Source organism: Amphiura filiformis, chromosome 10 (genome assembly GCF_039555335.1).
Source record: "Amphiura filiformis chromosome 10, Afil_fr2py, whole genome shotgun sequence".
Lineage (NCBI taxonomy): Eukaryota > Metazoa > Echinodermata > Ophiuroidea > Amphilepidida > Amphiuridae > Amphiura > Amphiura filiformis.
Genome location: NC_092637.1, coordinates 27,652,170 through 27,676,579, shown reverse-complemented (window position 1 = coordinate 27,676,579; position 24,410 = coordinate 27,652,170). Strand labels below are relative to the sequence as shown.

The 24,410-nt window shown below is 36.0% G+C and overlaps 1 protein-coding gene and 1 long non-coding RNA gene across 2 annotated transcripts in view; both read right to left on the bottom strand.

Annotated features, from left to right (window-relative positions):
- Positions 1-3,516: 3,516 nt before the first annotated feature.
- On the bottom strand, positions 3,517-7,424 carry LOC140162171 (uncharacterized). The gene is made up of 3 exons (XR_011860207.1): positions 7,329-7,424; positions 4,231-4,409; positions 3,517-3,667 (listed from the first exon to the last, which is right to left on the bottom strand). It is a non-coding gene; the product is annotated as an uncharacterized lncRNA (long non-coding RNA).
- An 11-nt stretch (positions 7,425-7,435) lies between these two features.
- Positions 7,436-24,410, bottom strand: part of LOC140161778 (integrin beta-1-B-like) — a 30,768-nt gene continuing 13,793 nt past the window's right edge. The window contains exons 7-22 of the mRNA XM_072185077.1: positions 23,936-24,044; positions 22,792-22,878; positions 18,988-19,071; positions 17,871-17,951; positions 17,077-17,172; positions 16,479-16,568; positions 15,953-16,140; positions 15,190-15,276; positions 14,310-14,397; positions 13,858-13,997; positions 12,931-13,003; positions 12,482-12,563; positions 9,438-9,565; positions 8,455-8,547; positions 7,595-7,728; positions 7,436-7,439 (exon numbers count right to left, since the gene is read on the bottom strand). Coding sequence (XP_072041178.1) covers positions 7,436-7,439; positions 7,595-7,728; positions 8,455-8,547; positions 9,438-9,565; positions 12,482-12,563; positions 12,931-13,003; positions 13,858-13,997; positions 14,310-14,397; positions 15,190-15,276; positions 15,953-16,140; positions 16,479-16,568; positions 17,077-17,172; positions 17,871-17,951; positions 18,988-19,071; positions 22,792-22,878; positions 23,936-24,044 — 1,564 coding nt within the window. The remainder of the gene's footprint in view (positions 7,440-7,594; positions 7,729-8,454; positions 8,548-9,437; positions 9,566-12,481; positions 12,564-12,930; positions 13,004-13,857; positions 13,998-14,309; positions 14,398-15,189; positions 15,277-15,952; positions 16,141-16,478; positions 16,569-17,076; positions 17,173-17,870; positions 17,952-18,987; positions 19,072-22,791; positions 22,879-23,935; positions 24,045-24,410) is intronic.

The following is a 24,410-nucleotide window of genomic DNA, read 5'->3' as shown; positions in this document are numbered from 1 at the left end:
ATGTAACCCCCCCGAAAACGTCATTTTGACATACACAGTCGTATCATGATACGTCACCATAGGCCACCGTGTAACTGCAGTTGCCTATTGTTTTGACATACTGTCGTATCACATGACGTATCATTATTGATACATAGCGTCGCTGTTTTGACATACTGTTGTATGACGATTTTTGGGCAAAATGAGTTATCTGAACTTTTATCTGTGAATGAAACTCTTTATATTCGCAAAGTTTTGAGCCCTAAATGTAATTAGTTAATGGGATATGGCACTAATTAGTATAATACGACATGGTTTTTATGTACCCCCGAAAACGTCATTCTGACATTTTGTAGTGTCATTGACGTGTCCTTATTAATACTACTACATAGGTTTTCAAATTGTGCATGATTTTGGCATACTGTCGTATGAGTTTGCAGATTAATTACTTCTAATTAGTGAACGAATAAAAAGTTTGTATTATGTTGAGAACAAAGACAGATATATTATCGATTATATTTTTTGATAATAATCAACATATTTTACTTTCGGGCTCTCCAGTGAGTCTTCAAAAATTGGAAAAACAAAAAATACGATTTTCTCAAAACTTCATTTTTCGTCATACGACAGTTTGTCTAAACAGCGACGATAGGTTGCCAAATTGCGCATGTTTTGGCATATTTTCGTATGAGTTTGCAGATTAATTACTTCTAATTAGTGAATGAATAAAAAGTTTGTATTATGTTGAGAACAAAGACCGATATATTATTGATTATATTCTTTGATAATAATTTACATATTTTACTTTGGTGCTCTCCAGTGGGTCTTCAAAAACATTAAATGCGATTTTCTCAAAACTGCATTTTTCGTCGTACGACAGTTTGTCAAAACAGCGACGAATTGATAATCATTTGCAAAGCGTCTGTTCTAGATGCAATTGTATATTAAATGAAATATTAGAAGATGTTCGTATATAATATATATCTGTGAATGTTTATGTGTAAGCATGCAGATCTCACAAATATAAAGGTATTTTTAGACCCTAGCTGCATGGGGCTCTAAGGTCAAAATATAGAAGACCTCATTCATTTCATTCATTCATTTCATTCATTCATTTATTATTTTTCACTCATCAAATTACAAAAAGCTAGAATACATACACAATCATAATATAAGTGAGAGTGAAGGAATCACAGGAAAGGCCAAGGAGAGGCCTGAACATCTGTGATCCCTTGATTGGTTAATTCATCATTTGACGTGGCAGCAGACTGTCACTTCAATGAAGTAACAGTAAGCTGTCATATCTTGATATGAATTAACCTAAATACATGAAAAAATAACAGTTAACAATAGTAAATAAGAAAATGCACAACACAAATAAGTAATATACAATATAAATATCCAATGTGGTCATATAAACCAGATACAATAAGAGTTAATAGTAACTTTGCATAAGATGTTTTTAAATACATGGCGGAATTGATTAATCGATGAAGAACTTTTAATGCTGTTATCAACATTATTCCATAACTTAGTAGCTGCATATTTGATGGATTTTTCACAGAAAGCTCTTTGCTAAAAGGAAGCCTCAGACGATCTTTATTTCTGGTGTTTAAGTCATGGACTTAAAACTGTTTTACAAACAAATCATCAAAAACACTTGGTAAAAATCCATTTTCATGCTTGTACATAAATAAACCGAGTTCAAATGTATACATATCCCTGACACTTAAAGTATTATACCTAATCAGTAAGGGATTAGTGCTACTTCTATAATCACTTGCACTTATAATACGAAGTGCCCTCTTTTGAATTTTAAAAAGATCATTTATGTATGATGCACATGCACATCCCCAAGCTAAAATACCATAGTTGATATACGGTAATATCAACGAACAATACAATGTATATAACGCCTCATGTGGGAGGAAGTTTTTTAATTTATTAATGATACCTACATTTCTTGAACATGTTTTTACAATATTATCAATATGTTCTCTCCAAGTGATATTCTGGTCAATTTGTAGACCTAGAAACTTAGTGCTTGGCACTCTTTCAAGCGGTGTTCTTGCTGTAGAGTGCCTGTCAGAATCAAGAAAGAGTAACAAGTTGTACTCGGGTTTTGTGTTCTTCTTGGTAACGAGTAATATATAATTAGTTTTTTTAGCATTGACAGATAATTTATTTACCTGGAACCATCTATTCACATTAATAAGCTCTTTGTTGAAAACCTCCTCAACAACATTAAACTGATTGTGAGAGTAAAATAAATTGGTGTCATCAGCAAATGAAATCACATCAATTGAATATCGTTAACGTAAATGATGAAAAGCAGTGGACCCAGTATTGAGCCCTGTGGCACACCACAAGTAAGATTTTGCTGTTGAGATGAAACACCATTATAATAAACACATAGATTTTTGGCAGTCATCATGATCTGTAATTTCAGACGTATTTTGTTACTCAGTGTTTTCGACATTATTCTAAAAATGTTAGAAAACTTTAAATGTTGGGTTATATAAAGGTATAAAGGGTATAAAACGTTTTCATAACATTTCAAAAAAAATTGTTAATAAGCTACTGCAAATATTCTAACATTATATTATTTTATAAATTAAATCTAATACTGGAACTAAAAATTTGCAACTCACTTTGCTACGTCGCAAGGCATCTGATTGATGATATTGTGACGTCAAAAGTAGCAAAATGAGTTGCAAATTTTTAGTTCCAGTATTAAATTCAATTTACAGAATAATGTTTTGACCTACTGGATGAATAATCTAGACCAAGATATTCTAACATTATGCTATCTAACTGTTGATAAAATATTTGGCAAACAATGCTTGCAAAAATATTTTACAATAACAGTGTGTTTTGATACAAAACGTTTTAAAACGTTTCCATGACCATTATAAACCAAAAATTTAATGTTATTAAAACGTTTTTATCTAAACCAAAACCCAAAATAGAATACGTTTTAAATTTTTTTTTGTGTTTGCTGGGGTGGCGATGGGGGTGGGGTTGGGGGATGGATGGGGTGGCTGCTGGGCGCCACCCATAGGGGTGCCGTATTGACCTATTCAGCATCGATTCTGCGCCCCTCCAAGCATTGAAAGTCAAAAAAAGATTTTGCGCTTCGCGGCACAAAATCATTTGAGAGATTATTTTAAGACCGACATAACCAATTTGTCCAAATTTTACCGGCATCCACGGGCAATTGTTTCAAGAATGAGAGGGGCGCCATTATGTATCCTTAGCATTGGGTTCCACAACACCTAGCTACGCCCCTGCTTTTACGAACGTGTTTTATGCATGTATGTTATTTTAGTTCGTGTTGTAATAATTATTCTGCAACCAAAAGTCATGATTGCTTGAAGTGTTAGTTATAAGATGAAGGCAATACATTATAGTACTACACTGTTTTATGTCCAGCTGTAATAGTAAAAAAAATAGTCCGTTGTTAAAATAAGACATCCGTATGTAAAAAACTAACTCATATCTTGGGTTAATCTGCTAATCAGTTGCCTGTTGATTTTGGTTTGCCAGTAATAATTTCGCCTCTGGTTTCTCTAACCTTGGTTAGTAAGATTTAAGTTCCCGCTTCGTCTTGTCGTTCCATCTGTAGAGACTTTCCGTACATAGGGTTTTTGAATGTCGTGGTCGTAGGTTTAAAAAGGGGATTCGTATTCTGAAAAAAATGGATATCAAAGAAACTTTGTCTTAACAGCCCTCTATACATTCACCAACTGTCTTCTCTATATAGGCATGTCTTCAGCAAAATAAAATAAAATAAAATAAAATAAAACCGCGTCTTGAATGAATACAGGATCTATACTGCCGTTGAAGAAGATTGCACCCGTCATTCGACACCATTATAGTATGTGATTGTTCACAATTGTATTGCTGGCATTCCACTTAGATGGTTTGACAGGACGTGTGCAATATGCAATATGTTTTGGAGGAAGGGGTTCCCCAGTGCTCTCTTTTTGGCCCCTTTATTATCACTACGTATGGTCTTCCTTCTAGTGAATGCTACCAGTGTTTAACCGTGGCTAGCGATGTCGCTACACAAGTTATCGTGAAGTCTACAGGTTGCTATTTGATATAAGGACATGTAATCGACTGATCGATATATCGGCAGTTGCTTTTACGATCAAAGAACAGAAATACGATACGTTATAAAAACAAAAACAGGCTACGCTCCTTGTGATTGCGATTATATTACTATACAGGCATGGTAGATATCCTTACCGTATTCCATTTTGCTAGTTTTCTTTCCATTTCAAACTTCGCAAATTCCTTTTTGTTAAGGTGATGTATGTACAATATCAGGATTACGATTACAAGTATCCCGATGAAAAATATGACACCTATAATAATAGCGACGACGACCCATGGATCTACTTTCACTACTGTACGCTGGGGACACACTGAAAAATAAAAAAAAATAATACGGTTTTTGACTGTACAGTTTGTTATAAAACAAAATATACAAGTTAGACAATAGTATTAGACAAACATGTCACTTATTGATTGTACTTAATTTTACTTGGTCGTCAAGGTAATTTCTTAAGCTACTGCATAAGCTTTGTTTCAATAAATTCGATGGTCTCCAAGCGAAGATATGGCCAATTGTGTAAATTAGTCCTAAAACAGCTTGGGCCATATTCGTGTCTTTGTGTAGCAAAGATGACTGAATTGACATTAACCATCTGGTCGGTGGTCTTGAGATGGGTAATGTTAAACAATGGGGCATTTGAAGTGGAATTTCAATTTATGGTTTTGAAATAAATATCAAAATATTTATACTAATGTCATTTAAAATGTGCGAAATTAGCGAAAGTGGCCCAACTCGGGCGATTACATAAAATCGGGCATATAGCGTTTGAACCCTAACTAGGAATGACACCAAGTAACGTTTTTCTGTTAGCAAAGATATTACTGATTCTTTTGCATATCACATTTATTCCATGATGCTAATCATGACAGCCGATTTTACGCAATGCAAGCTTGATATGCGCGAAAATGTCAAAAGTGGACCAACTCATTTTCAGGACGATTAAGTTCATTGAGCATACCCTTTGACCTCGAACTAGTAAAGTTTTTCTGGTAGCCAATATGTTACTGATTCCACTGCATATAACATTGTTGCCATGATCTCTTTAATTTTTACAAGCCGACGTCAAACATCGGCTTGTGCTGTCTCTTCTCAATTCTTCTTACCTAGCTGGGGGGTTTCCAACCCCCCGAGCTAGGTACTGTTTTGCTATCGGATCTTTCTTCTTTCTTTCTTTCTTTCTTTCTGGCAATTAATTTCAAAATGCTTCTCCTCCTACATGTTACACCCTACAATTACGTAACTTGCACATATGTATCGGCTATATACAATGCCCATAGGGTGCAAACAGAATTGGGGTCAAAGGTCATTAAGGGGGCATTACCGGTATATAATCAAATACCTTCAAAATGCTTCTTCTGCCACATATTACATAGCACAATGACGTCACTTACACATGTGCATCGGCTTTACCCAGTGCCCATACCTTGCACACAGAATTGGGGTCAAAGGTCATTAAGGGGTAAAATCTATTTTGCCTTATCTCGATATCTGTAAGGGGTGTGGGGCTCACACTCAGTGACAACAAATCTCATTACCTGGGGAACATTTTACAGGGGTCAGGTCAAAGGTCATGCAGAGGTCAAATTTTAGAAATGCATTTTCTGGACATCTGTAAGGGGTACAGTGCTCTAACTCTGTGACAACAAACTTAATGACCAGGGAATATTTTGGAACACTTTGCAGGGGTCATGTCAAAGGTTAACTGGGGTCAAATCATATAATTTCATTTTCTGGATATCTGTATGGGGTATGGGGCTCAAACTCTGTGATAACAAATTTACTGACCAGGGGAACACTTTGGAATGCTGTACAGGGGTCAGGTCAAAGGTCATCTGGGTCAAATCGTAAAATTTAACTTTCTGGGCATCTGCAAGTCGTATGGGACTCAAACTCGGTGACAACAAACCTCATGACCAGAGGAACATTTTTGGAACATTTTGCAGGGGTCAGATACCTCCAAAACACCAACATGCCCCAGCTAGGTTTGTGGTCTATGACCACCATTTGCCACTAGTTTCTTCTTTCTTCTTCTTCTTTCTTCTGGCAACCGCAATCAACTGCATCTAGCTCCGCAAGGGATTGACATATTCCAACCAAACTTGACCCAAATGACCACTGGGCTAGACCAAACCATCCATTTGACTTTGACCTGGCTTTGACCTTTGACCTTGACCTTATGGTCAAAAATGTTGATTTCACAAAAAATGCTACTCCTTCCACAAATTACATGCAATGATCATGTGACTCATGCATATGAATTAACGTTAACCAGTGCTCAAAACTTGTAAACAGATTTGAGGTCAAAGGTCATTAAGGGGTCATTTCCGGTCAAAGTCTGAAAAATGTGTAAAAATATTCAAAAAATCACTGTCTTTACAAATTACATAGCAGAGAGTCGCCATTAGCACACATGCATCGCTAGTAGCTAGGGACTTTAGGATGCCTACTGTTTTGGGGTCAAAGGTCATTAAGGGGTTACTTCTGGTCAAAAACCAAAATTATCAAAAATGTTCAAAAAATTTTTATCTCAAAATGTAAACAGACCAGAATAATATAACCATCATACATGAATTAGTGTTCCCTGATGTATGCATGGTATTTTTATTTTGGGGGTCAAAGGTCATTAAGGGGTCACTTCCTGTTTTTAGCTGAATAACTTCAAGAATTTTTATCTCTAGAACTGAACATGTTAGAATTTTTTAATTAAAATTGGAACAATTCATTTTGTCGGTGTACATAAGGGTTTTTTTTCATTGAGGTCAAAGGTCATTAAGGGGGTCAAAAGGTCAATGAAAAATTTAAAAAAATAAAAATCCATGTATAAGTTCCGATTAAGTTGAAATTCACCAGGAATATTTCTTATGACATCCTAAGCACAATGCAAGAGCAGTTGACCCCACCCGTAACCCAGGGGTCAAGTTATAGGGGTCAAATTGCGGCTTGTACTCAGCGTCTGTTGACTCTAGTTTTATCTGAGAAGCAAAAGTGCAATTATATAATTTTTATAGTTACAGTATGTAGTACTTAATATTGCAAGAAACAAACCTTTTTTTTTAAATATGAAGCATTATTTTGGCATTAACAGCTAAAATCAGGGAGATAACGCTGGTAATGTGAGTATTTGTGTTCGTAGGGACTGGGTGGGGTGTGTGGGTGGGGTGTTTTTGTAGGTGTATGCGGGGTGCGTGTAGGTGTGTATGACGTGGGCGTATTCGTTTTTGTAACCTACCTGGATCTTCTTGTACATGGACCAAAACTGTTCCATTTTGTAGTGTTTCGTAGTAATAGATCACGGTACAGTTTGCTTCATTTAGGGTCTCGCACTGCAGGCTACCTTCAGCTGATAATAATAATAATAATAATAATAATAATAATAATAATAATAATAATAATAATAATAATAATAATAATGATAATAATAATAATTAATAATAATGTATAAATGCAAAAAAATATAATACAAAATCAAGTATCAACTTTAAATTGGATCGCAACTTACGCAAATGAAGTTTCTTTTCGACGACAATTAACATAGAACACTGTGCACACTCCTCAGGGGAAAAAAGCCCTTCCTCAAACACCGTACACATAACACACTCTCGAAACACTCCACAGTCACCAATACAAATCTGTTTGTTGATAGCGTCATAGGAGTGGGAATAAGTGAAGAGTTGATTTATTATAATTTCAGTTTCTAATGTTTATACTTTGTTACTCAATTTTTTGAATAAGGTTGTTCCCAATCTAACGGCGATGTAGACCCCATTCCGGACTTTGTTCGTGTCAAATGGCTTCATGTAAGTGTATAATCATACTTCGTTCATTATCTCGAACAATATAATCCTCGAGGGTATGGAAATGCGAATGGTTGGGATTGTCGAGGCCCATGTAAATATTTTCGTCCATATTTGTAAGATATTTTAATATTATAACTTAATTAATCTCATTTAGCATTAAATGAAGTTACCGATATGAGAACCCCTACTATAAAATGAACGAAACTTGTTTACAAATTCAGTTGTGCATTTTGCGATCCCGTGCGTGCACTAGTATTACGCACTAGCCTACGTCTACCGCGCACTAAATATACGCACTTCGAAAAGCGTCGATTACCTCGTAGATGATGATGGAACCAATTAAAGTTGTACGGTAATATAATATAAAATAAAAATTGACCGCTTTATATTCAGGTCGCTGTAAAATTATAGTCCCTTGATGATCTCAAAACCATGCCATGACTTTCGGCACAAGTGCTTCGGTTCATACCGTGAGATTGAGATCATCACGGGTCTCTAGTAACCATGCCCCTCATAGCTGTTTTATGGTATATTAAAATATACCATAAGTTTACGTACCCCGCAATCTTCACAGGTTGGCCCTCGGAATGACGAATGTTCATCACATACACATTTTCCACAATCGCACTTACCAAATCCATTACAGAGCAACTATAAAGGAGAACAACTTAAGATATAGCAAGATAATAATGCCCTCTTTCACAAACCCCCCCCCCACACCCCCACCGCACACTATAATGCATACCTAGTTATAGGTATACCTTCGCTATACCTTAGCTATTTTACAATTGATTTTCCTTCGTTTTTAACTACATGTAATTCTAAAAACTGAATTTGTGTGAAAATTGAAGGCGCTCTTTATATATTAAAATTTTTTTAAATAAGTAGTAAATCTTTCGTCAGATGTGTCTCTGACTTCATAACGACTGGTCCTGATGAAGTCAGAGACATACCTGACAAAGCTCGACAACTCACACAGTTAACGGCGCCACCTATACTGTAATAAGCAACGTCGTACTCGTAGACATACTGTAACTTGTTTTAAATTTAGTTTAACCACATAATAATTCTTTTTATGAGTTATTCTTACAATATAAAGTGTTTTTTTTTAAATGTTCTTATTCATTTTACTAATGGCAATATACAAGTTCTAACCCTCGTAAATTTGTAAAAAACATTTAAGTTAAATAGCGCCATCATTGTTAACATTTAGTTAATAGTGACGCAAGGTCTACAGGCATCAAACTACCTTGTGGGAAATGAAAAATGTAGAAGGATGAACCGATGAATAGGCGACGAGAAGACAAGCCACCATTGTAAGATTTATATCAGCCTTGTTTTTCCTCCTCTTGCTCCATATCCTCCTTCTACACACTCTTATTCATCCTTCTTGTTCTTCCACTTGTACTTTTTGATTTTCGTTTTTTTTCTTTCAATATTAAACTAAGGCCTAACAATAATTATGTATTTATGGCTCCTTCAGCAGTGAAATTTATAAACTGGTTTAATTAAGTCAACACCGAACAAATAAACAATCTCACCCCGGTAGTAGCCATACATGCGTCATTAGTATCTGGACATTGACATGCATTCCCTGCATAGCCTTTACGACAGTTACATTTACTCGTCCACGTGTTTTCATCACAGACACACTTCCCGCGTTTTGAGCCTATAAAGTTACCAAAAAATGAGATAGTGTTTTAGCGTTAAATGTAACGAACAGGCAGTGCAAATATTTTTTGCCTGCGGGTGTGTGCTACAAGTACTGCAGATTAGCGTATCAATTTAGCCCAGGGTGATAAAACCAACATAATTGGCATAATACTCTCCTAGTGGGTCACTTATTAGGAAACATACATTACGTTGCCCAACGTTAGCCACATGTGGAATCCCATAACTCCAAGGTCAAAGTATATACATGGGTCAAAGTTCAAAGTTACTCATATTTTGTTAAAACCAATTCGAAAATATTTCTCTGATAATAAGGATTCAGAAATTATATAGTTTGGCTTATATAAGGCTTATTGTTCCGGTGTTATGAACAAAAAGGTCAAAGGTCAACATTTGGGCTCCAAATGGGACAAAACATAAAATTGCCTCTGATTTTGATGAAAATGGTCTCAAAAGGTTCAATTTGTTATAACAATTCAAGTTATGGGAGTTATGGGATTTCACATATATGGCTAACGTTGGCTAACGTATTTTTTCCTAATAAGTGACACACAAGGAGAATACTCAGCAATCACAAAAATGTTCTTAAAACGTTTATTCAAAATGTTTTAATAACCTTTAAATATCGGCTTATATAACGATCATGAATGTGTTTTTAAAGCATTATATGGCATTTTCCTCGACTAATATGAAAACTGTCGGGCCTAAATATTAGCCAGTTTGTTATTCAAAACATCACAGTTTAAATGAATGTGCGCATTTTGACAGTCGGTCAAAATTAGATGTTACAGGGTCAATTGTTATTTCTGTGATCTCAGATCATAAAAATGTAAAGATAACAATCATCGATAAGTATAATACTGAACTCTGTGATCTGTAGTAGATTTATTATAAATGTGGTGTGATCAAGCAAAATCAGTCTGAAGTTGGGATGATATTCATTATTTTCAGTTTCTTATTGGATTGTAACACGCATTTGCAAAGCTACATTTTGCAGAAACAGCCAGTTCAAAAGATATGAACAGTTAAACAGTTTCCAAAACAATAGGAAACCCCTTTTGTTTGGCTATATCTTGAAATCAGTACTTCCTACTTATGACTGATTTTTCTTGATCTCATCACAAATATGCAAACTTATAAATATATACAGGCCTAAATAAATTAATCTGCCAATGTGCAGTTCATGAGTGTAACTCAAAGTGGCATTTACTTATCACGAATAGCGCAAGAACTACACAAATTGTGTGCAGTAATTTGAGTTCTACAGCATGTCTCAAAAAAGTGTGCAAGTGAAAATGACATGATGCTTACATCAACGTCAAGGGCGTAGTCTTAGCTATCAAATGCCGTTTGTTCTGTTTAATTTGCTTGTTTTAATCTGGAGATATGTTTTGTTAACAACGAAAGGGTAAAATGACAATTGTGAGCTGTACATGTAAATCAGGCTTCCTCAAATAGATTGGTTGAAGTGCCATATGAAATAAAAGAAAACTGCAAAGCGCCACTCAGCCATCGCGGTGCTTTAGGGAGGAGTTAGAGGGGTGTCTCCCTGAAGCTATTGTTTTTTTGTTTGTTTTTTAATTTTAGGTGCACATGACGCCATTTGGTGCAACATTTTGTACTATTTAGCCGTCGGTAGAGGACATATTTTGAGGGCAGAATGGCAGTCAGGTAGGGCATATTATTATGCCGTCGGATAATTTTACCTATATAAAAAGAAATAAAAGAAAGTCACTTGAAGCAATCATTATCGTATGCCGAAAAGCTTATACTTTTGGAGGCGCCGTGCCGCCATATTGGAGAGGCACGTAGTCTCGTTAGATGTTGTCGACATTTCCTGGGCCACTTCTATCGTTTATCGTGTAGTGTCATGCTTACCGTCGCTGTCGTAATTTCAGCTATTCTACATTCTACATAAAGCTTTTTCTCTGGCTGCTCCTGGACTGTGGAACAATTTACCTATCACCATCCGTACTGCAAACTCATTGCCAGTCTTCACGAAATTACTGAAGTCATATCTCTTCCCAAAAAGTTGACTGTTTTTATTGCTCATTTTGTTTGTTATATTGTGTTTATGCTTTGAATTTGTTTATGCGCTGTGATCTAGATGTAACGGCGCTTTATAAAAGAATTGTGTATGTATGTACATGTATGTATGTATTTACAATTCACAATTCAAAATGACTGAAATAGATTTAATGTTGAATTGTAGGATATTGGAGATATTCCTGCTGGATGAGGTTTGATCAAGGGGTTTGATACGTTAGATGGTGTGCATTAGACGCATCATATCAGCGCGCTTGCATTATTTTATTATTTCTCTCTCAACAGGTAATACGCGTTCATTAACACTAATTAACCTACAAGTGTGCAATATTTGTTCGTCTTTTAACATGTCTTGAGTGACAAAGAGAACAGTATTTACCATGATAAAATCATTAACATGCACATGTATTTAATTTTACAGCTGAATGTGAAATATTTATTTATCTTTTAATCTGTGAATTTAAGTGAAAAAAGAATCATTACACCTGTACTATGATAAAACAGTAAAATCAACTTTTGATTTCACGAAAGAACTCTTGATAAACTTGATTAAATGTACAGCCCTCTTCCCTAGTAAAAGTGGCACAATTGTGAATTTACTCTTTCGTTCTTAACTAAACATATCTCGAGATTAAAACAAGCAAATTGATCAGAATAAACGGCATTTGAGAGCTAAGGCTACGCTCTTGACGTTGAAGTAAGCACCATGTCACAACGGTATTTTCTAATTGCGGTTTTTACTCGCACATTTCATTTTTTGAGACAGGTTGTATAACTAGAGCCTGTACTAGATTGTACTAGATACAAAATGTGCTTATTGGAACTTAAAAACACCCATCATATCCGCATGTAATGAATTCGCACTCACCTCCACATATTTCGCCTTTATATTTGTCACATGAGAAATTGTCACACTGACAAAATGGTCCAGAAATGACGTCAAGAGGATTCTAAACAGAGTAAAAAATATTCAAGTATATTTAAGAAGAAAAATCTGAAATGTTTAAAATTCCATAGGAAAATTGCTGAAAACGGCTTGTGCCCTCCAATCAGATCCGGTGCCCCCCAATCACGGACGCTTTCTTCAAAAGTAGTAATGTTACCTTCACCTAAGTCAAAATCAGCACCTTCGAATTGATTTAAAACACCTCCCTGATCTGTAAGTGTATACATGGTATGGATATGGTTCAATCTGTATCAGAGCATTTGGGGCTTGGTGGGTCCCCTAGTATAAGAAGAAGTTTCATTTTAAGAATCGTTGTACGTTGAAGGTGTAAAAGAACGGTATCATAAATAAGACAACACAACGTCAATTACCGGACGTTCAAAGCATTGACATTTACCGCAGTAACACCCACCACGACCAGAGCAAATTAAAGTCGAGTCAGACCTGCGAAAAGACAAAAACAAAAGAAAAAAGCAAAAAGCAAATAAGAAGCAAGCAAGCAAGCAAGCAAGCAAGCTTGAAATTGTTTATTTGCATAATAAATACAATATGGATATACACCACGCTCAAATTCTAATATTGGTCTATTTTGTATTGTTTAGTTCAAATATTTTTCAACAATTGTAATATCACAATTTAATATTATATAAAAAAGAAGCGACTGATTTTATCCATATGTGACCATCCACCACAACTGCGCCCGGATGTCGCCAGTGCCACTATTGAGATATGCTCCATTGAACTTAACAATAAACAATAGGAAACAAAGGATTTATTGACTGTTTTATTGACTTTTCACTACTTAAATGTCAAGTACTATAGACATGATATGCATCATTATAAAGCTAATTTCAAGCGGAATAATTTGGTTGAATATCTCAACAATGATGATTGGCGACTTCAGGGCTCAGTTGTGCTGGATGGTCACATATGTTTAAAAACCATTAAATTTATAACACTTGATTAGATTTTTTTCTGAGAACAACAACAGTATACGTTCTGTGCATTGAGGGCGTTTACAGTCCCTTCTCTCAAAGCAGGCACATCTCATACATTTCATGACGTCAACTTTTTTCTAGGTCAAATCTGTCTCGTTCGAAGGAACTCACCGCTCAAGTTGGTTTTTGCGGAATATCAATTTTAAACGTCTTATTTTCTCAAAAAAGGAGTCATTTTCATTGTCTTCATAATATTAGCTTGTCAATGATATAATGTTGTCCGAGCAATAAATATGACCTTTAAATATCACCGTTGGTACATTACGTTGTTTCTATATAACCATACTGGCCACTACTTACGCCCGACAGTTTTCAAATCCCTCACCGGTTCCCGACTCTATATCACATTCACACTCCTCGCCATATCTATTAGGATTACAGTAGCACACACCGCAGGCGAATGTTCCATTCCCATCGCTGCAGAGATCACTGTTTGGGATCTGCTTATGAAAATGGATTATAATTGGGTAAATATTGTGTTTTAGCAACATGTAGATTTTATTTATTATTTATATATGATGACCTGAACGCAAGAAGACCGTAAGTCCACTTGGCCCCTCATCATGTATGAGGGGCCAAATGGACTTACGGTATTCTTGCGCTCCGGTCTTCATATAATTATATAATGATACTAACACGGAAGAGTTAAAGAACAGAAAAGAGGTGGCGAACATGTCACTAAAATGAATCGAAGGTCACAATGCTTGAAATAAGAAGAAAAAACAAAATAATCTATTTTACTTGTTTCTCACCCCTTTTTCTTCGCAATCACAGGAGCAAACAACGTCTACAAACACCAGCGCAGCGGCCGCTTTCATTCCGTATGCTTTTACATAAAAGCTATGAAAAAGAAAAAGATCACTACTTATGGACGACATTCTTACTTTGTCATAATCGTACACATATCATATTCAAGTTAATAATTCTGCACAATTCTGTGTTTACCTTCAATGTTCTAATCACACCTTATACAAAAATCATGTTGTATTCTCTATAAAATAAAAGCTTGTCCAACGCAAATTGAGGGAAGATAATACGAAAGACTAAAACACCCTAAATAGGGACGAGCCATGCAGGTCCGTAACCAGGGGGGTTCCCCTTTTGACCCCAAAAGTCTCATTCGAGAGCGTAGCGAGCGAAAAAATAGAGGTTTTTAATGCATTTTTTTACCCAAAAGTTCATAATAGAGGTTTTTATGTCTTTTTGGTCAAAAATGTCCAAATCCGGCCCCACCCCTTTTCAAAAAGGTCCAAATTTTGAAAAAAGGTCCACTTTTTCAAAATCAGCACACCCCCTCCAAAAAAAAAAAATAGTGGCCACGGGCCTGGTGCCATGAATTGTACAGAATACATGTATAAGATTTCTACCTTGATACCCCACCAACAACAGCAACCTAAAGAGAATGGTATAACGCGGGCTCCCATTGAACTCGTGCTTTGTCGCGCCACCCATTATGCGCCCGTTCGCTGATGTCCGAAATATCATCTATACATCCGACAACTTTCTCATTTCCAAAATGTATATAAACATCTCGTTTGAAATTTATCGAACATTGGAAAACTTGTTAAAACTGTACCCATTATGTTATATAAATGTTAACAGTCATGTATAATTTGAGTGATATATACAAACCTGTTGGTTTCGATTTCCGTTTCTAAATTTGGCATTCTGTCGGCTACATTGTGGAACATCTCTGCAAACTTGGCCTTTAAAATATTCCTTAATTACAGGGATGCAAGTTTTGAAAACAACATTAAATGTATGATAAACAGAGAGTTTAAACAGTCCTCTCAACAAATATTTGACTTATTTGATATTTCATCCCATCCATGGATTTTCATCACTTTCTGATGAAATCTCATGGATGTGGCCTGTGGGATGAAATATCAAGTAAGTCAAATATTTGTTGAGAGAACTGTTTAAAATGTCTGTTTATCATGGATACACCTCAACAGTTTAACTTCCACAAACAACATTAAATGTATGGTGTTTGGTGGGTACTGGTGGGCCTGATACAAAGCAGAACTTAGATATTGGTCATATTTTGGCTTGAATAGTTCAAACTCATGTTTGATTTTCAATTTCTTTATTTATTTAGTAAGGCTCATATACAAAGATTTATATAAATATAAATAATGATAGTAAATACTCAATCCACGTCACTTTTCAGAATTACCAGCCGAGTTAAACAGACAGAGAAGACTTTAACGATTACTTCTACCCCGGCTGGCTCATTTGTCCAAAACAATATGGCCTCTGCACTATCTTATCAATACATCTAAAACAATGCAACTATTCTAATTTATTTTTTTGCGACAGCGACTACATTTGAGACAGGTTTGCTTAAAATCTGAGCATTTTTTTAACAGAAGACCCTTTTGGAGCACAAACTTACCCACGATCTACATCCCCTTCACAACTAGTTGCCGTAATATCTAAATCAAAACTGACCACCTGGCCCACTGACAGGCCGGTGCAGATTTTTTCTCCAGGTCTATTGTCTCCCTCACCACAGTGGGCTGTGTAGGCAATGTTGATTCCCTCGGGTGCCGAGTCTATCAATTCTACTTTGGAAGTTATAGCCTGTCAACAGTCAGATAAATGTACACAAAAAATGCATCATAACTAAAATATGTACGTTTTGTAGCTACACCATGTACACGGATTAGTCATATTGGTCAGTACACGTGATGATGATGATGACAAATGGCATGCTTTTAATAACATCGATGGTGTCGACCTATCAATATGTTATAACTTAGGGAACAACCCGAAAGTTTGTTTGGTTTGGTTCTGTGGGGTGCATAGCAAGTGGTCCTAGCTCCCCGAGTAATACATATATTACTAGAATCTGGTATACCTTACATTGTATTGCACCTCAATGATAGACAATGATATTACTACAATATATTATAACTTACATTGTATTGCTCCTTAATAATATGTATGATATTACTAGAATCTGCTGCCAAGGTACCAACAGCTGCTCCAGTGATATAATTTGCCATTGACTGTGAAAGAAAAAAAAACCAAAAAAACAAAAACAAAAAAAGAATAAGCTACATGTAAACACAAGACAAAAAAGAAGGCCGCACTTTATGTGTAACCCGTCTTACATCAAAACCTGCTCTTGTTATGACAATTTCATTGATAAGGTTGTGTCCAGAATCTTGTTAACTCCACATTTGCTTCCAAATTCTCTAAATTGACAAAGATTGATACCAGTGTATGTTATATTCTGCACACGACCTTAGCTCAGGGGTTAGACCTGTCAAATCAAGAAAAACCAGGGGTTACCCACGACTAATTGCAACCAATCAATTAAGTTATCATTGATTTCACAAAAGGAAATTAAATAACACACTTGGTACGACGGAAGATTTACATCCATTTAGTAACAATAAATGACTCAACAAAAATACAACGCAGTTGTTACGCGACCAACAATGACATCAATAAGGCTAACATGATGTGATAGATATACTACAAGGCGAACATACTGAAGAACACTACACATACCTTATAAAATTGTTTATAATTTTTCTCAACGGCAAAGATTGTATAAATGTTGTTATCGGTGATTTTGGAATTTAGTTGTCCAATAGATGGAAAATCCTGTATACGGGATAAAAAATTTTTTCTCATGTTTATGTTGATAATTAAACTTAATCGTCATCTAATCCCTTTAATTGGTTACCATAAAAGTATCAGCCACATAACGAGGCCAATTGTGTTGTGTCAATGGCATTTGTGAAGTAATATATTTCCAGAACATTCCATATTTGATAGATAAAGGTAAATGACCTTGCAAATCTATGGGGGTCATTACTTTGGTTTGGATGTGGCTGTGCGGTTGGTTAAATATTCATTTGTACCACTTCTATACATTTTGACTTTTAAAATAAGTTACCAATCAATAACATTGCGACATCCGCCCTTATTGACAACATTAACTACAGGGCGTTTCCCAGGAAATATGCAAAACTTCTCAATATCTCAATTTCTCAACTTCTCAATAAACATATATTTTGAAAAGAATGTAATTTTGCATATGCACAATATCACATTTTGGCAAAAGTATGTGGTTTCGAACGCAGCAGTGGTGTCAGCTATAATATACTAAACATACCCTTGATGCAATTTATCTGACTGGTGTCTTTATAATAATTATACCTTATGACATGACATGACTGAGCCTACAAGGGGATGACTGAAGCTTATCCCTGCCAACGAGTACATTGCTCCAATCCAGGCCAGTTAAAAGGCACCCTCTTGTTATATTAGCCATGTCACTGATACTTTTTCTGACTTACCTGCTTAACAGTTTCTGAGTACTCATTTGTGACAGGGTCTAAATGACAAAGCCCGTCGTTGGGGGCGTAAATTGCACCTAACTAAAGTAAACGACCACAAAACATACAGACAAACATATTATATAAATATGTCTATACTAATAAACATGTATAAAATTTAGAGAGATAACTCTACAATTGATTAAAATTAGGGGGCTGTCATTTTATTCGGAAGGGGGGGGGGGGCATGAATATACTAAGGGATTTTAGGGGGGGTATAATTTTTTTACACCCAAAATAGGGGGGGTTATAGAATTATTAAGAGCTGGTGACTCAAAGTTTTCGCGCGCTGCACGCGCCTTTAATAATCGTTATATAATGCAAAACTTTTGCGCGCTCCGCGAGCCTTCTTTACACACACGATCAAAATGTTAACACACTCCGCACACTTTCTTCGCTCTAAAGTTTTGGTGCGCTCCTCGCCTTTGTTCCGGCAATGAATAATTTGTCTTGAGTCTGTGAAGGGGGGGGGGGGGACAAAAAAATGTTCGACACAAGACAGGGGGTGTCGTAAAATTATTTTGCCCGCGATAGAGGGGTCATAAACCGACATATTCATGACGCCCTCCCCTGCCGACGAAAATTACATCCCCTTTCGTCTTTCTTTTATGGTTATCGTCGTCTTCCTCCGCATTCACATCTTCTTCTTCTATCTTCTTCTTCTTCTTCATCTCCTCTTCTTCTTCTTCTCCTCCTCTTACTCCCACTCCTCCTCTTCCTCCTACTCGTCCTCCTCTACCTCCTCCTTTTCCCTTCCTTCTCATTCTCCTCCTTCTTTTCCTTATGTTTCTCTTTCTTCTCCCCATCCTCAGTTTCCTACCTTTTCCTCCTCTTCTATGGCTCTTTCATCTTTATCTTCTTCTTAATTTTCTGCTGTTTCTTCTGCTTTTTTTCGCTATTTTAGGTTTTTCTTCTCCTCATCTTTCATCATCTCCTTCTTCTGCTTCTCCTTTAATTTGTGGGTTTTTTTTCTTTGTCTGTGTCTTCTATTCTTCTTCTTCTTCTTCTTCTTCTTCTTCTTCTTCTTTTTTCTTTTTCTTCGGTTTCATTTGATTTCTATTCATTTTATATTAATTACCCGTCCGTCACCTGCAACATGCACATCGTTATCACTTGTGTAAACCAAGAGATGCCTGGCTGTATCTCTCCAGCCTATTAAATCCTGTCATTTATTAAAACATAATAAAAGATAAAAATATATGCCGTATGGCAATTTGATAAAAGATAACATTTATCAAGACCCGTCATTATATTACATTGTTTGTACCGCCATTCCAAAGTATTAATAAACTATAGAACTATAGAGCCATGTTTTGTAACACAATCTACGAAGGATGTAGTTATTGCAGCCCCCTCCCAACCCCCCCAACCCCTCGTTATATGTGATACTAATGTATAGTTATGGGTCTCCTCTATTTTGTGATACCCAAATAAGTACAACGACTCCATACATAATGTCGCTATGACGTCATAATGTGAGCAGGCCCATGCAAATTTGGGAAATTCTGACTATGTGCAAAAAAAGTACAGGCAAAATCCATCTTCGGCTAAAATTTTTACGAACATGCGATTTTCATAAAATTTTCTGACTATTGCAACTTAATTAACAACTAAAAAGTCAGTAGCTCTTGGAATAATTTTACAAGAGCGAAATTAAGGCCAGAGTAATGGAAGACACATTCGTCCACGACCGAATTTGAGATTTTTTGATATTTATCAACACTAAGATGTATTCTTTCACTTGAAACTGATAAAATACAAATTGCTAATATTTATTCGTATTTTTGCTTGATTTATTTCACTCTTTTCAACTCTAAAAAGTCACATGGCTCAAGACAGCTTAGTAAATTGGCGGGAAATAATGAGTCAGAAATGCGCGAATGCGAAATATTGTGATTACCCGCGCGATTCGCGTCGCGTGACGCGGCGCAACTCTGCGTCAAGGCGCGTTCGGTATGTTGTTAACGCCAGCAAATGTGGTGTAAACAAAACAAAAATTTGCAGTCAAAATGCCATTTAGATTTTTTAATTATTTTGAATTTTGGCGCACTGAAAGCAGAGATTATAGATTCATTGGTGCAAAAAGATGCATATTTAGACCATGCACCAGATACAGCTTTTACAAGTGTGAAAGTTTTACCGTTTTAAAATTTAAGGACGTTTTGTGCATAATTTTGACATTTTTTTACTAAAACGTCGATTTCTCAGAGTTAACTTTTGACAATATTGCGCGATTGTTGTGACAAGATAACTCGAAAAATATGCAAGCAAAGGGTAAACTTTTTGCACTATCCTTTAGAGTACATCAAAGTCTAGGGAGGGTTTTTTCATTTTTTCAAAATATTTGTTTTAAACAAAAATATACACCATTATTGTGCAATTTTTAGCTTAATAGAAAGACAAAATGGCTTTTTTTCACATGTTTTTTTCAATATTTCGAAAAAAGAGACGAATTTCAAAAAAATTAAAAAAACCTAAGTTCATGTCTCTTCTTCATGAAAAGCTAACTGAATTTTTTTTACTCCGAACGGATTTTTTTCTAAGTTGTCACAAAAAATTGGGGTAAAAAGTGAATTTTGTGTTTTTTCAAAAACTTGAGATTTTTGAACAAATCTGACGTCACCATGGAATTCCTTGACTCATTTCCTTTCCAAAAATGTATAGTTTTATATAATTTGGAAAAAACAATTCAGAAATAATGAAGCTCGAAAAGGTCCATGTTCTCTCCCATTACTCTGCCCTTAAAATCATGAAATTGACTGTAGAAACCAATGGCGGCACTCACTAACCCCCTCCATGGTCATTTTTGATGGCCAGTCCTACCGCCGGGTAAGGTGCTGGGGTAAAAAAAACCAGGATGGATCTGCGATCATCTTAGGTTGTTTGGGCGTAAACACACGCGGAATTTTATGACGAAAAGCAAATCTTAGAGGGTACTTTTCAGACGGTACTTTTTGTTTCGTTTTGTAACTTATTTTGCCTACCAAAGACAAAATCTCGATTTTTGCATGATGTGTTAGGCAAATCGTTTACCTTCCGAATTAATATACGAAAACCGAGATTATTATAATATTACTAAATCAAAGAAAGTAAACTTCCTTGACTCGGAAATGTTTTTGACGATCATTTCTGTGGTGAGATGTCTCAGTTTTGTTTTCTTGGGTACTTAGCTGTGACATGTGCCAGCTCACTACATCATCATTGTACTTTCCCAGCAGTCACGAGATCGGAAACACGTGGTCGGTGGACTTGCCCCAGGGCGGACACTCCCCTGTCTCCCAATATACCATGGGACGAGTATTTACTACAGAGCCCTATCATGGATTGCGGTTGGCATAACGAGATCGTAGATCCACCCTTTTCTAACCCAGCACCTTATTCGGACCCTCTTCCTTCTTCTTCTTCTTCTTCGTCTTCTTCCTATATAGGGTAAGATGGTGTAAGTGGGACACTTAAGGATACTATTGGATATATTACTCATGTAAGTGAATAAAGATTGGACTCATGCTTTTATAATTCAAGTATAATCCTAGGACAATGTCTGGTGTTAGTTTTGGGGCGATACTTTAATCAGTACAGAGTGGTGGGGCTAATTATATAATGACTCAACTGTCAAACTTGCCCCAACACTTTGGGGTAAGTGGGACACATAAGGGGTAGGGGTAAATTTGACATATATATTTATGATATTATTACATTAAAAGAACATATTTTACAGCAATATATATTTATTTTGGAGCATTTGGGCGCTATTAACATAATTATACCAAAGATATAGTAATACTATATTCATCATTATGTTTATTAATTTCATCTGAATACATGAGGCAGATTTTTTTTCTTGGTTTTGGTGACCACCCCCAATACCGACGATTTGCGATTTTCAGCCACAAAATCAATAATCAAGTCATTTAATAGGCGTTTTCCGTATTAATTAAACTTATTAATTTGGTTATTTTTTGTATCAAAAATTAATTTCAAGAACCACTGCCCCACCTACCCCAGGTGGATGGGGTAAGTAACCATACTAAATAGGCCTTAATTGGCTGAATTTCATGATTTCATCATGATTTTCTGCTATCAGGCTTGTAAAAAGCGTTCTTTTTTTATATTAAATGAAATATATTATATATTTCTCCTAATTCTCATCAAAGACTTTTAAATATTTGGTAATAAATAAGTATAATTCTTCAAAGTTGGACGCCACATCAAGGTAGTGTTGGTCTCAAGCATCTCCCGCAGCTCAAATACCAAATAAACTCCAATATTGAGCATTGGAATTATAACATACATATTTGCAATGGGGTAAGTCACCATTCGGTATCGTATTGGTGGATTTAGTGCTGCAATGAAGATCTAATATAGTAAGTGTCCCACTTATCCCACTGACCCCATCTTACCCTACGATTGAGTATTGTCGCACGGGCTTAACGTGCACAGTTTACCTATGCACGATCCTGGAACCTAGGATTGATTGCAGATATCAGAACCGGGGATGGTCCCCCTTCTCTTTTCGAATAGCGCTGACACTTAACACGCACTCTTCCTGTACATGGGACTAATGGCTTTACGTGACTTCCGAATCACGGACGTCGCACATACACTGCCTATATCTGCACGTGCTAAGTAGTGTACGGGGGTGAGAAGAAATTTCTACAATTAAATTATGTGATGTAATAAACTGAATTTAATTGAAGGATTCCCGTCCATATAGAGACTTTTTGGGAGGGATGAGCGTTTTCACCTAAGGCAAGCCCAAGGCAAGCCCAAGGCTCGAACCCTTGTCGGTAGCGCAACGCCTTAACCACTCGGCCATCTTCGTATTCGGTGTTACACAATATGGCCCAGTAGGGCGAGGAAGTATAAACTATTACGAACGTACCTTACAAACAACAATCTGCATAAGTGCGTCCATGCCTCCTTCCGGTTCTGTACCACTAGTAGAATAACTTACTTGTTCAATCTCCTCCTGGATTTGTTATGAAAAGTAAAAAAAAAGTTAAATTGCGAAATGGTAGCAATCAAGTGTAACTTTGCCCAGCAAAAAAGAATGCACACCTCCAATTGGGCCTTCATTTAAAAAATATGCTCGAATGGTAGCAATGGTAACTTTAGCGACACACAGTGTCGACAACCTGTATACTAAATATTTTTTCCCTGGAATAAAATCGCATCTTAATACTCCGTTGGTGAGCGACGGGCGATTGGTATTTCACCGAACGCAATAAAAGGAGTCCTATCTGATTGGCTAGAAACCGTTCGCTAGATCGCTCAGTGATGAAGTACAAACTCATGTATTCAATTCCATTTAAATCAATATTCTATTATTGACGCAGATAAAGAAAGTTGCATAGTGTCTCAGTGGTGCATTGTATTATAGACTTGTAATTTAATATTCTATAGCCAGTGCTTGCGCACGTGAATCTGAGCTGAATGGGCTATACCTGTTCTTTCATATGATTATAATTCTCAAACAGTTGAATATATCACATTATTATCGTACGATTTAAAAACATTTCGGTGAAATTGCAGTAATATTTATGTGTTGAAAGAAAACGATAATCGTATCTTAGTTAATTGAAATTTTAGTGAGTCAATTGAAAACAAAACCTGTGTTTTACCTGAAACAAATCGAACTTTCTTGTAATGACAACATCATATGGGGCACTGAGCATGCCCAGATCGTATAACTGTGTATGAATTGAAACGCTGCGGTATCTCATATCATGTAAATGATATGCTTAGCCTGAGTCGCTCGGCCTATCTCGAACAAGAACTATCACGGCAATTTTTGACACGAAGATATAGGGATGATGACGCTGTGTGACGTGTCTAATCTAATCATGATTATTGGACTATGAAGACTTGACGTCAGGCGCAAAAAATAAATCGCAACTAAAGTACCTTTTTCAAGTAAGGACAAAGGCATGGGACAATGACCAAACCTAATAACCAATTAAAACAAAAACTGGAAATGCTCAATATATCTTTGAAGCGATCGCTTGTTCTACATGTAATTGACTTACACGAAATCGGTCCAAATCAGTAGTTAAATTGAGACTGTTCCTCACACCATAAGCTGGTGCACATGTAAATTTTCTATTGTCTGGTGGGTAATTACAGAACAATTGCAACCTTTTGGACAAAATGAAAATAAGAACACAATTTTAAGGTTTAAAAATACAATTTCTATACGATACTAAACAGAGATGATCAATGGCAGATCACCGGGGCAAAGAAAAAAAGGAAGCGAGAAAGAAATAAAGAAAGCAGTAAATAAGTAACTAACTAACTAACTAACTAACTAACTAACTAACTAACTAACTAACTAACTAACTAACTAACTAACTAACTATAACTAACTGACTGACTGACTGACTGACTGACTGACTGACTGACTGACTGACTGACTGACTAACTAACTAACTAACTAACTAACTAACTAACTAACTAACTAACGAAAGAAAGAAAGAAAGAAAGAAAGAAAGAAAGAAAGAAAGA